At 42.2% G+C, this 11,650-nt stretch overlaps 1 protein-coding gene across 1 annotated transcript in view; it reads right to left on the bottom strand.

Moving 5' to 3' along the window:
• Positions 1 to 7,861: 7,861 nt before the first annotated feature.
• Positions 7,862 to 11,650, bottom strand: part of CFAP53 (cilia and flagella associated protein 53) — a 33,965-nt gene continuing 30,176 nt past the window's right edge. The window contains exon 8 of the mRNA XM_055299631.2: positions 7,862 to 8,279. Coding sequence (XP_055155606.2) covers positions 8,051 to 8,279 — 229 coding nt within the window. The 3' untranslated portion in view covers positions 7,862 to 8,050. The remainder of the gene's footprint in view (positions 8,280 to 11,650) is intronic.

The raw sequence follows: 11,650 nt of genomic DNA, 5'->3' as shown, positions 1-11,650 counted from the left end.
ATGCCCCATAGGGTTTAGCAGAGGGTTCACACAGCTGAGATTGCACTAGTTACCAAAAAGTTTTGAGATGCTCTGCTAAAAATATACTATATCCATTCAGCAAATGAATTTTATTCATATTATTTGTGGTAGCAATGCTGATAATGATAATGAATAATTTTTAGTGTCCTTATAATTGTATTTGTTATTGATTTCTCCAGTTGTTAAGTGCAATTTATAAAAAGCCAATTGGGCTTTAAACTGCACTGATGCTATTTTCCAAGGTAGTTTTGTACTTTTTCATTACATGTTTAAAAACTGTACTCAGCACATTTTGTAGGCTGATGAAATAAACTGCTCAAAAAAAAAAAAAGAAAAAAAGAAAAGAAAAACCCCACCGGCATCTGTAGCATTCACATTAAAAAATATGTTTCATTTCCAATCACACACCTCCCCAGTTTAGAATAAAGTTATTTCCCATTCTGTCCAAATTGCAATTGCAATTTATTTACACACTGGGTAATTAGTGTTTTTCACAGTCTTCCTTGAGTGGACAGCTGTGAGGTTAGTATTAACTCCGTCTATAGCACAGGTTCACTGTTCTTTATCCAAATCCCTTGGGGCCAAATGGGTTTTGGAATTTTGAATTTTTTTGATTCTAGAAAGGTGGTATGATGCCTAAACTATAGATTTTATAACACTTGCTGCCAGAGCTGGGGCGGTGGCCAGTAATCAAAATCATTAATAGCGCTATAGTAAAATCTAGTGAGATAATTTTAAGTAGCTTTACTCCTATTCAGGCCAAGCTTTGCTGCAAAATGAGGGTTGGCATCACACCTTCTGGTTTCAGAGCTTTTTGGGTTTTGCAGTTTTGGGTGAGTGCTGGCAGACTCTGGCTATCTTCTCCGGTGAACATGGACCAGGATTGGCTTCGGGATTTGTCAGAGATTTCAGATCCAGGGCCCCAGCAGCATCATATCTTTCATTCACCTGGGGATTACAATTCAATGTAGTCAACATTTGTTGAGGGGTTTCTGTGTGCCTGGCGCTGTTCTAGATGCTGCGAGAGATTTAAAGAAGAATGAGATAGTTCTCTGTATTCGTCAGCTTGAGTTGCCATAACAAAGTTCCACAGTCCAGGTGGCTTAAACAACAGACATTTATTTTCTCATAGTTCTGGAAGCTGGAAGATCAAGGTGTCCACAGAGCTGGTTTCTGGGGAGTCCTGTCTGCAGTCTTCTCACTGTGTGTGCAAGAGAGAGCTCTGGTGTCTCCTCTTTTTATAAGGACACCAGCCCTTTGGAGCCCATTAAACCTTCATAACCTCCCTGAAGGCTCCATCTGCAAATACAGTCACATGGAGGGCAGGGCTTCAGCAGATAAGTTTTGGGAAGATACAGCTTAGTCCCTAGTACCCTTTCCCTCCAACAGCTCATGGTCTAGTAGTGGATGTAGGTTGGATCTCAGCTGACCTGATAAAAAAGAGAAAGAGCTGGAGACAGCAGTGTGGCAGGCAGCCTTTAGGATGTCTGGGTAGCCTGAGTAGATGGTGTTGAGTTGGGCTCTCAGGAGAGGAAAGGCTAGAATCCACCGGGTGGCTGCAGGAGGGAGACAGCACTCTCAGTGAAGGCTTAGCTGTGGGGAAATGGTGGGGCTGTCTGTTTGGAGACCAGTGACTGTCAGTTCAGCACAGCTGGATACGGGCTGCTCAGAGTATCATAAAAATGAGCTAACGGTGGCCCCTGTGCATTGGCACAGAGGTTGTTTATTTATTTACTGTAGGTTGAGACTCATTAGATCAGCCCGCTGACACCATATGCAAATGTTGATACATCCAATTTTAAATATAGCCCAAACAAGCAAATGTTTAGCCATCTAGAGCCTGCCTGCTTTGCATACCCGGTGCAACTTCACCCCACAGCTGTCCCCGGTTGATAAGATAGGCCTGGCAGTAGTGAGGTCCCAAACAGTGTGGCCCTGGGATCTCTGAACCCAAAGACACCCCACTGGGTTGCCTGGTGATATATCCTCCTGTCTCCAGGAGCTCCCCTGTCCTCCTCCCCTTCTGGATGGTGGCCCCCTTATCTCCATAAGTCTCCGGGGCTTGTGTGGGGTTGAAGAGCGAGACATTTTGCCCCGTCCTGTCTTCTGGTCATTAAGTTAAAGATCACAGAGGTTTCCCTCTGCCTCTCTGCCAGGCTTAGAGGGATTTGAGGCTGATCAAGAAGAAAGATATGACCACAAGATGGCAGCAGCAAACACAGGTGCTTAATAGAGCTTTAGACAGGGTGGCTTAGGAGGGAGTCCCTCACAGCTTCTGTATGCCCTCCCACCTGGTGTGGGGGGTCAGTGCCCCTAGAGACAACCCTTGACCAAAGCGGGCAAGAGTGGGGAGATCAATGCCCCAGCTGCCACCCTTGTGCACTTCAAACCTGAGACGCTTTCTAGACAATTCCTCAGCAGGTCCCCAGGTGCAATGAGACCCAGTTATCTGCAGTGATAACCTCTCTGTAGCACATTCTTGTCATGGTTCCTTCCCTGCAGCTTCCCTACCTCTGCTTCCTGGATCACCGACCACATAATCTAACTGCACCCAAGTCTTCATCTCGGGCTCTGCTTTCGGGAGAACCAAACCCAAGATGAGTTCTCATCTATAAAGGGAAGGATTTGAACTAGACACCCTCTCAGGTCCCTTTCAGTTCAGATTTTAGGGAAGAAAAATGAATCCCAGAAAGCCCAACCTGAAGTCACACATATAGGGCAAGAACCTAGCCTGAAACTGTCTTGCTATGTCCATTTTCCCAGAACTACCTCCACAAAATCAATTCAAATAAAAGTCTCACATAGCAGTGCTTGGAAGCACTAAGCTAATAACCCTCAGCCTCTACCCAAAACACATGTCTTAGCACTTTATAGAAAAAAAAAAAGACATTTGGAGGCAGTTTAGGCTCTCAGAGCCCTTGTCCAGCTGACAGCTTCACAAGAGGCATAAATGGAATCACATCTTTTTATTGTTCCCTGCACTAACTGCGATAAAATACCCTTTTCCAGTTATCTCAGGCGACTTTCTAGAGAGGAAGCTATCCTTTTTATTAGATGAAATTCTCATCTATATTCTGAGAGGCTGTTTGCCTCATTTATGTAAGGTAATCAAAATATCAGAAGGATGGTTTATAGAAGGAAAAATATTCATCCCTGTGTGTAATTTATGAAATGTGCATGCATTGGTGTATTTGATGGATCTGCACCAAATGCTATGTTAGCAAGCATAAAGGTTTGGACAGAGACCACAAAATGATGGCAATGGAGTGAAAATGCCAACAGCATTTCTAAACAGCAAGCCTTAAAGGGCATATTGATTGATTAAGAGTACTTTGATACCAAATTAGATTTTGGTAAGAAATCATGATGGTATGTGATGGAAAAAGTTATTGGGGGAACCCACCCCCAGTATTTCAATGTAGGTTCTTTTATTTTCCATAAGTGTCAGCCAGCTGAGAAATAAAGAGAGACAGTATATAAAGAAGAATTTTACAGCTGGGCTGCCAGGGGTGACATCACATATCAGTAGGACCATGATGCCTGCCTGAGTCTCAGACCAGCAAGTTTTTATTAAGGGTTTCCAAAGAAGAGGGGGCATAAGAACAGAGAGTAGGTACAAAGATCACACGCTTTAAAGGGCAAAAAGCACAACCACTGATAAGGGTCCGACAAAGATCACATGCTTCTGAGGGAACAGGGCAAAGGGCAACAGCAGAACCACTGATAAGGGTCCGACAAAGACCACAAGGCAAAGGGCAAAAGCAGAAACACTGACAAGGGTCTGTGTTCAGTGGTGCGTGTATTGTCTTGATAAACATCTTAAACAACAGAAAACAGGGTTTGAGAGCAGAGAACTGGTCTGACCACAAATTTACCAGGGTTGAGTTTTCCCAACCCTAGTAAGCCTGAGGGTTCTGCAGAAGACCAGGGCTTATCTCAGTCCTTATCTCAACTGCACAAGACAGACATTCCCACAGCAGCCATTTATAGACCTCCCCCCAGGAATGCATTCTTTTCCCAGGGTATTAATATTAATATCCTTGCTAGGAAAAGAATTTAGCAATATGTTTCCTACTTGCAAGTCCATTTATAGGCTCTCTGCAAAAAGAAAAATATGGCTCTTTTTGCCTGACCTTGCAGACAGTCAGACCTTATGGTTGTCTTCCCTTGTTCCATAAAAATCTCTACTATTCTGTTCTTTTTCAAGGTGCACTGATTTCATATTGTTCAAACACACATGTTTTACAATCAATTTGTACAGTTAACACAATTATCACAGTGGTCCTCAGGTGACATGCATCCTCAGCTTACGAAGATAACAGGATTAAGAGATTAAAGACAGGCATAAGAAATTATGAAAGTATTATTTGAGAACTGATAAATGTCCATATTAAGATGAAATCTTCACAATTTATGTTCCTCTGCTGCAGCTCCAGCCAGTCCCTCTGTTCGGGCTCCCTGACTTCCCATAACAAAAAGTACCAGACTAAGAGACAGGAGATTTCTTTGGGCTTCTGTTTCTTGCAAAGTCAAAGACAAAGACCAAAAAAAATTTTTTTTCAGAGGCAGGGTCTTGCTCTGTCACCCAGACTGGAGTGCAATGGCACCATCAGATCTCACTACAGCCTTATCCTCCTAGGCTCAAGTGATCCTCCCATCTTAGCCTCCCAAGTAGCTGAGACTTGTTTCCAGACTATATAAAGAACTCCTCCAACTCAGTAATAAGAAGACAACCCAATTAGAAAATAGAAGAAAAGATCTGAATAAATACTTCACAAAATAAGACATATGATGGGCTAAGAAGCTCATGAAAAAAATACTCAACATCATTAGTCATTAGGAAAATGCAAATTAAAACCACAATGAGATACTTTCCACAGTCACTAGAATTGCCATTACAAGTGCTGACAAGGATGTGGGGAAACTGGAACTTTCATATATTGCAGTGGGAATGTAATATGATGCAGTCACTTGAAACAGCCTGGCAACTTAAGTGAAAAACACCATAAGACCTAACAATTCCATTTCTATGTATCTAACCAAGAGAAATGAAAGTGTATGTTCACACAAAGACTTGTATGTGAATGTTCATAGCAGCCAAAACCTCGAAATAATGCAAATGTCCCTGAACTAGTGAATGGATGTATAAAATGTGGTATATCCATACAATAGAATACTACAGAAATCAAAAGGAATAAACTACAGATGCATCCAGTATCATGACGAACCTCAAAAACATGTTAAGTGAAAGGCAAACATGAAAGAGTACATATTGAATGATTCCGTTAATATGAAATTTGAAGAAGAGACAACTATGGAGACACAAGTTGGTCAGTGTTTGTTTGGCACTGGGTAAAGAAGTAGGGTTTTGTGCAAACATGCAAGAGAAAAGTTTTTGGGGTGATGGAAGCATTCTAAAACTAGATTGTGGTGATGATTGCAAAGCTCTAAATTTACCAAAAATCACTTTATAAATCACTCACAATGGGTAGGCTTCATGGTATGGAAATTATACCTCAATATAGCTTTTAAAATACTGTCTAAAAGAATAAATTTCTCTAGAATTTTTACATAAAACATTGGCTGAGCTACTAGAAATAAAGCACTGTTTTATTTAGAAAGTAATATCCTGCAGAAAGCTTCTCTGAATATCCCATGGAGATGATGTAATGAATCATGTGAATATGCAGAAGAAAGATGAGCATTTACCAAAAGGTGTTAATAGGTTTGATTTTTTAAAAAAGAGTTTCAAGATCAAGTAAGTATGAGTAACAGAGGATTAAACAAAGGTAACTAGGTTTCATTACTTCAGGGTTTCCTAGAGTTTTAAAATATTTCATTGTGTCTAATGACTCTAGGAAAATGATGTAAATGTCAGACCTTTCCAGATTTGTTTTTCACAAAAACTGGTATAACACAAGACATATCTTGACATATGAAAAACACAGTGCAGTGCAGAGGTAGAATGCCAAATAGAATACTGATGAGAATTACCCGGTAACTTGTTAATTTCTTTGACTTCATTTGGCTAACATCTCCAGGTTCACAGCTTGAGAGAGATGTCAAGTGTTTCCCAGCACAGAGGCAGTTTACTGGTTTGTTGCTCAAACCAAAAGTTTGGAGTTCTATTTTATGACTTTCTTTCAAACCCTACACTCAACATGTACATCCATCAGCACATCTAGTTGGCTCTACCTTTAAAATAGAATCTGACCTCTCTCACAGTGCCCAAGATACAACCCTGTATTAGTTTTCTATTGCTGCCTAACGATATACCCCAAAACTTAGTGGCTTAAACCACAATAAACGTTTGTTATTTGTCAGTTTCTGTGGGTTGGGAATCAGGGACACCTTGGCTGAGCGGTCTGGCTCAGGGTCTCTAATGAAATTGCAGTCAAGTTGTCAGCCAGGGCTGTAGTCATCTCAATGCCTAACTGGTGCTGGAGGATCTTCCGAGGTTGCTCGTGCACATGGCTGGCATGTCGCGCTGCCTTTTGGTGGGAGGCTTCAATGTCTCCCCACATGGGCCTCTTTGAAGGCCTTCTTGAGCACCCTATCCTTACCAGTATAAGTGGCTGACTGAGCTGCAGTGTCTTTTATGACCTAGTCTTGGAAGTTATACCCTGTTCTATTGGTCCTGCAGATCAGCCATGATTCAGGGAGGCTGGACATAAATACAGGAGAAAATCATGGGGAGTCATCTTGGAGGCTGGCTCCCACACTACCACCACTTCTTACCTGGATTATTGCAATCACTTAACATTCTTTTTTTCTTTTTTGAGACAGTGTCTCGCTCTGTCACCCATGCTGGAGTGCAGTGCGCAATCTCGGCTCACTGCAACCTCCGTCTCCTGGGCTCAAGAGATTTTCTTGCCTCAGCCTCCCAAGTAGCTGGGATTTTAGGCGCGCACCACCAGGCCTGGCTAATTTTTGTATTTTTAGTAGAGGCAGGGTTTCATCATGTTGGCTAAGCTGGTCTAGATCTCCTGACCTCAAGTGATCCACCTGCCTTGGCCTCCCAGACTGTTGGGATTACAGGTGTGAACAACCATGCCTGGCTGCAATCACTTAACATGCTTGTTTCTGTCTCCCTGATGTCTATCCTAGACATAGCAGCCAGCAACCCTCTTATATCATATTGTGTTGCTCCTCTCTTGAAAACCCTGTAATAGCTTCCTTTAGTGAAGGAAAAGCCAGCCTTTACCATGGTTCCAAGGCCTTACATCATCTGGCCCCAACTACCTTTCTGATTAATCTCTTTTCACTCACTCTACTCCAGCACAAATATTATGCCTCAAATGCACTCAGCAGGCTTCTGCCCAAGGGGCCTTGCACTGGCTTTTTCCTCTGCCTTAGATAATTACCCTGCAGATAATCCCTGCTAGTTCATTCAGACCTCTCTTCAAGTATCAGCTGCTCAGAGAGGCCTTTTCTGACCAACACATATAAAATGAAACAGCACACCTGCCATTTCCAGTTTATGGCACTTAACACTTATTGCCAGTTTCCTCCACTAGTATGTAAGCTCAACAAGAGCAAGGGGTATGTTTTGTTTCTGCTGAAGTCTCAGGATCTAGAATAGTGCCTGACCCATGGGAGACATTGAAAATATTTTTTTAATGACTAAATAGGTGGGTTAATGAAAGTGGCTGTTAATTCCAGTTCTGCCTGCAAAAACGCTCTCTTCACACTGAATTATGTATATGAGAGAGAAGAGAAAGGAAGGAAGAAGAAATGGGCATATGGGTAGATAGTTGTCAGCAAATGGAGCTAGTCATAAGTGAGTTAAAAAAGGAGGCAAAGGGGGCAGGAAAATAACAACATGCAATGAAGTAGATCATTTGGATTTGTAAGTCTGTGAACTCCAAAAAAGGCACAGGTTTATTCAAAGGAAGAAAATTATGTTTGATTAATTACACAAACTCAGGGAAAAAAAGAACAGTTTATCCAGGAGTTAAAAGAAGCATACAAGCACACTGTAGTTAAAAATATTAAAAGACCAAGAAAAGATATATCGATGCTCATGGAACTACGGTGGAAGCTTACTGGGACATGCCTTGCGCATGGGATGAATGTTTTGAGGCAGCACTTGATGGGTGGACAGGACCTCCTGGATCTTGTCCAAACACATCTTGTTTGCTGCTATCCCTGCTTCAAACTCTCGGCGTTTCTCTTCCTTCTCTGCTTCTTGGGACTGCTGCTGGTAGGCGATTTGCATCTGAAGTTGCTTCCTGTACTCCTGGGCTAAACGTTGGCGTCTAAAGTATTAGAAATGTCAAAGCATATAATTATAAAAGTAAGCATTTAGATTTATTTAGAGCATTACAATTAAAATATAATTTGTAAAGTCAAATTAAATTCCCATTAAAATCAGGGTGAGTTGAGAAGAAACAGATGAAAAACTCAATAATGGGTTTCTTACACAATAATCATTAATATAATCCTAGAACAAATACTGATCTTAGAGAGGAAATGCTTCTCCCCTGCTCGTAATGTTCACTGCTATGTGGGAATGGTCCTTGGTTTGCCTCCATCCCTTCCTTCCCTTACTCTTCTCTATGGGTAAAATTGGAGAGGATAAGCAAACTGATCAATTCAACTTCCCCCCCACTTTTTTTTTGAGACGGAGTCTCGCTCTGTCTCCCAGGCTGGAGTGCAGTTGCGTGATCTCAGCTCACTGCAAACTTTGCCTCCCGGGTTCAAGCAATTCTCTGCCTCAGCCACCCAAGTAGCTGGGATTACAGGCGCCCACCACCACGCCTGGCTAATTTTTGTATTTTTAGTAGAGACGAGGTTTTATCATTTTGGCCAGGCTGGTCTCAAACTCCTGACCTCAAGTGATCTGCCTGCCTCAGCCTCCCAAAGTGCCGGGATTACAGGCCTGAGCCACCACACCTGGCCAGCTTTTCCCCTTTCATCTCGGAGGCTGCTCTGCCTGTTTTCTGCTCTGCTCTAGTCAAAGGGCCACATCCCTGCACAGGAGGCCTGCAGTAATCTCATGCTGCTGGGGACTGGGTAGGTAAGTTAGCCTTATCTTATCATTCTGTTCAGTATTAACTAGATAATTTCTCGTATATATAAGCCACATTTTAAATATATGACATTTTTTATTTGTAGTATAATTTTTATTATAATAAAAAACACATTATGATGGGCATGGTGGCTCATGCATGTAATCCCAGCACTTGGGAGGCTGAGGTGGGTGGATCACCTGAGGTCAGGAGTTCGAGACCAGCCTGACCAACATGGAGAAACTCCATCTCTACTAAAAATACAAAAATTAGCTGGGCGTGGTGGTACATGCCTGTAATCCCAGCTACTCAGGAGGCTGAGGCAGGAGAATCGCTTGAATCCAGGAGGTGGAGGTTGCAGTGAGCCAAGATTGCGCCATTGCACTCCAGCCTGGGTAACAAGAGTGAAACTCTATCTCAAAAACAAACAAACAAAAAACAAAACAAAAAAAATTACGTAGGTCATACACCTAATAATCCCAGCACCTTAGGAGGCCAAGACAGGAGGATCACAGGAGTTTGAGACCAGCCTGGGCAACATAGTGAGACCCGATCTGTACAAAAAAATAAAAAATTAGCCAGGCATGGTGGCATGTGCCTGTGGTCCCAGCTGAAGTGGGTGGATTGTCTGAGCCCAGGAGGTTGAGGTTTCAGTGAGCCGTGATCACACTACTGTACCTCAGCCTGGGCAATAGAGCAAGACCTTGTCAAAAAACAAAAATAAAAACAAACAAACAAAACCCACATAACAAATTTACATCTTAACCATTTTTAAGTGTACAGTTCAGTAGTTAAGTCTCCATATTGTTGTAAAAGAGATCTCCAGAACTTTTTCATCTTGCAAATCCGAAACTCCCCTCCCCTCTTTCCTCCCCACAGCCCCTGGTAACCACCATTCTACTTTATGTTTCTATAAATCTGACTACTTTATATGTCTCATAAAAGTAGAATCATACAGTATTTGTCTTTTTGTGACTGGCTTATTTCACTTAGCATAATGTCCTCCAGGTTCATCCATACTGTGGCATGTGACAGGATTTCCTTGCTTTTTAAGGCTGAATAATATTCCATCATATATACCATGTTTTGTTTATCTATTCATTTCATTAATAGACCTTTGGGTTGCTTCTACCTCTTGAATACTGTGAATAGTGCTATGAATATTTCTGTGCAAATATCTCTTCGAGACCCTGCTTTTAATTTTTTGGACATATACCCAGAAGTGGGATTGCCGGATTATGTAGTAGTTTTAATATTAATTTTTTGGAGGAACCTCCATACTGTTTTCCATAATGGTTATATAATTTTACAATTTATAAGCCACATTTTTTTATTTGTAGTTTCTTTCTTTTTTTCTTTTTTTTTTTTTTTTAGACAGGGTCTCACTCTTGTCACCCAGGCTGGAGTACACTACTGGCACAATCACACAGTCATGGCTCACTGGAGCTTCAACCTCCCAGGTTCAGGTGATCCTCCCAGCTCAGCATCCCAGGTATCTGGGACTACAGGTGCACACAACTACACCCAGCTAATTTTTTTGCTGTTGTTGTATTTTTTTAGAGACAGAGTTACACCATGTTGCACAGGCCAGTCTCAAACTCCTGGGCTCAAGAGATCCATCCACCTTGGCCTCTCAAAGAGCCACCATGCCTGGCCTCTTTGTAGTTTCAATGGCTAGAAATATAAGCCACATTTTTAATATCAGCTGTGGTATAATAAGAATTATATTTGATCTTCCTAGTTCTTGGCACAGAGCTCCTACAACTCTTTTAATTTCCTGAGTGATAAAAGTATCTTTTGTAATTCATAAGAACACCCGATTTTATGCTAATAAGCTGACTTAGGGTAGGGCCCCTGGGTGGCCTCAGGATGGGGTTGGTCACTAGAAAGACCAAGTGATGAGGGGGTTAGGACTTTCAGCCCCACCCGCTGATCTCTCGGGAGGGGAAGGTGGGGGCTGGAGATGAAGCTCTAAAAACTCTTGAACAAGGATGTTCTGAGGGCATCTGTGATGGTGACACAGGGAGGTGCTGAAAGGATGGTGCACCGCAGAGAGCACGGAAGCCCCTATGCTTCTCTTCCGGTTGGCTGTTCCTGAGTTGTGTCCATTGTGATAAACTGGTAAACGTAAGTCAAATGTGTTCCTGATTTCTCTGAGCAATTCTAGCAAACTGTTGAACCTGAGGAGGAGGTTGTGGGAACTCCCAATTTATAGCTGGTTTATCAGAAGGTGGTCTGGGACTAGCATCTGCTGTCTGAAGTGGCTGCAGTTTTGTGGGACTAAGCCCTTACCCTGTGGGGTCTGTACTAACTCTGGGTAGTTACTATCAGAACTGAATTGAATTTTTGGACACCCAGTTGGGGTCTAGAGAATCAGAAAACACTCCATCAACTTTTATCAGAAATAAAGATAATGGAATTTTATCAGAAATAAAGATAATGTGGATACCCCTCTATGGCAGATTCTATTTTCCAAAGATGGCCATAGTACTATCTCCCTCCCCATATGTGTACTCCTAATTAGGGAAAAGGAATCAGGCTGGCAGAACCAGGATAAAGCAAAGAGATAAAGCAGATAAGCTATAGGTCTGCCTTTGTTCATGGCCCCGGACATATAG

The sequence above is a fragment of the Symphalangus syndactylus genome, chromosome 1 (genome assembly GCF_028878055.3).
Source record: "Symphalangus syndactylus isolate Jambi chromosome 1, NHGRI_mSymSyn1-v2.1_pri, whole genome shotgun sequence".
NCBI lineage: Eukaryota > Metazoa > Chordata > Mammalia > Primates > Hylobatidae > Symphalangus > Symphalangus syndactylus.
This window is presented reverse-complemented; position numbering and strand designations above follow the sequence as displayed.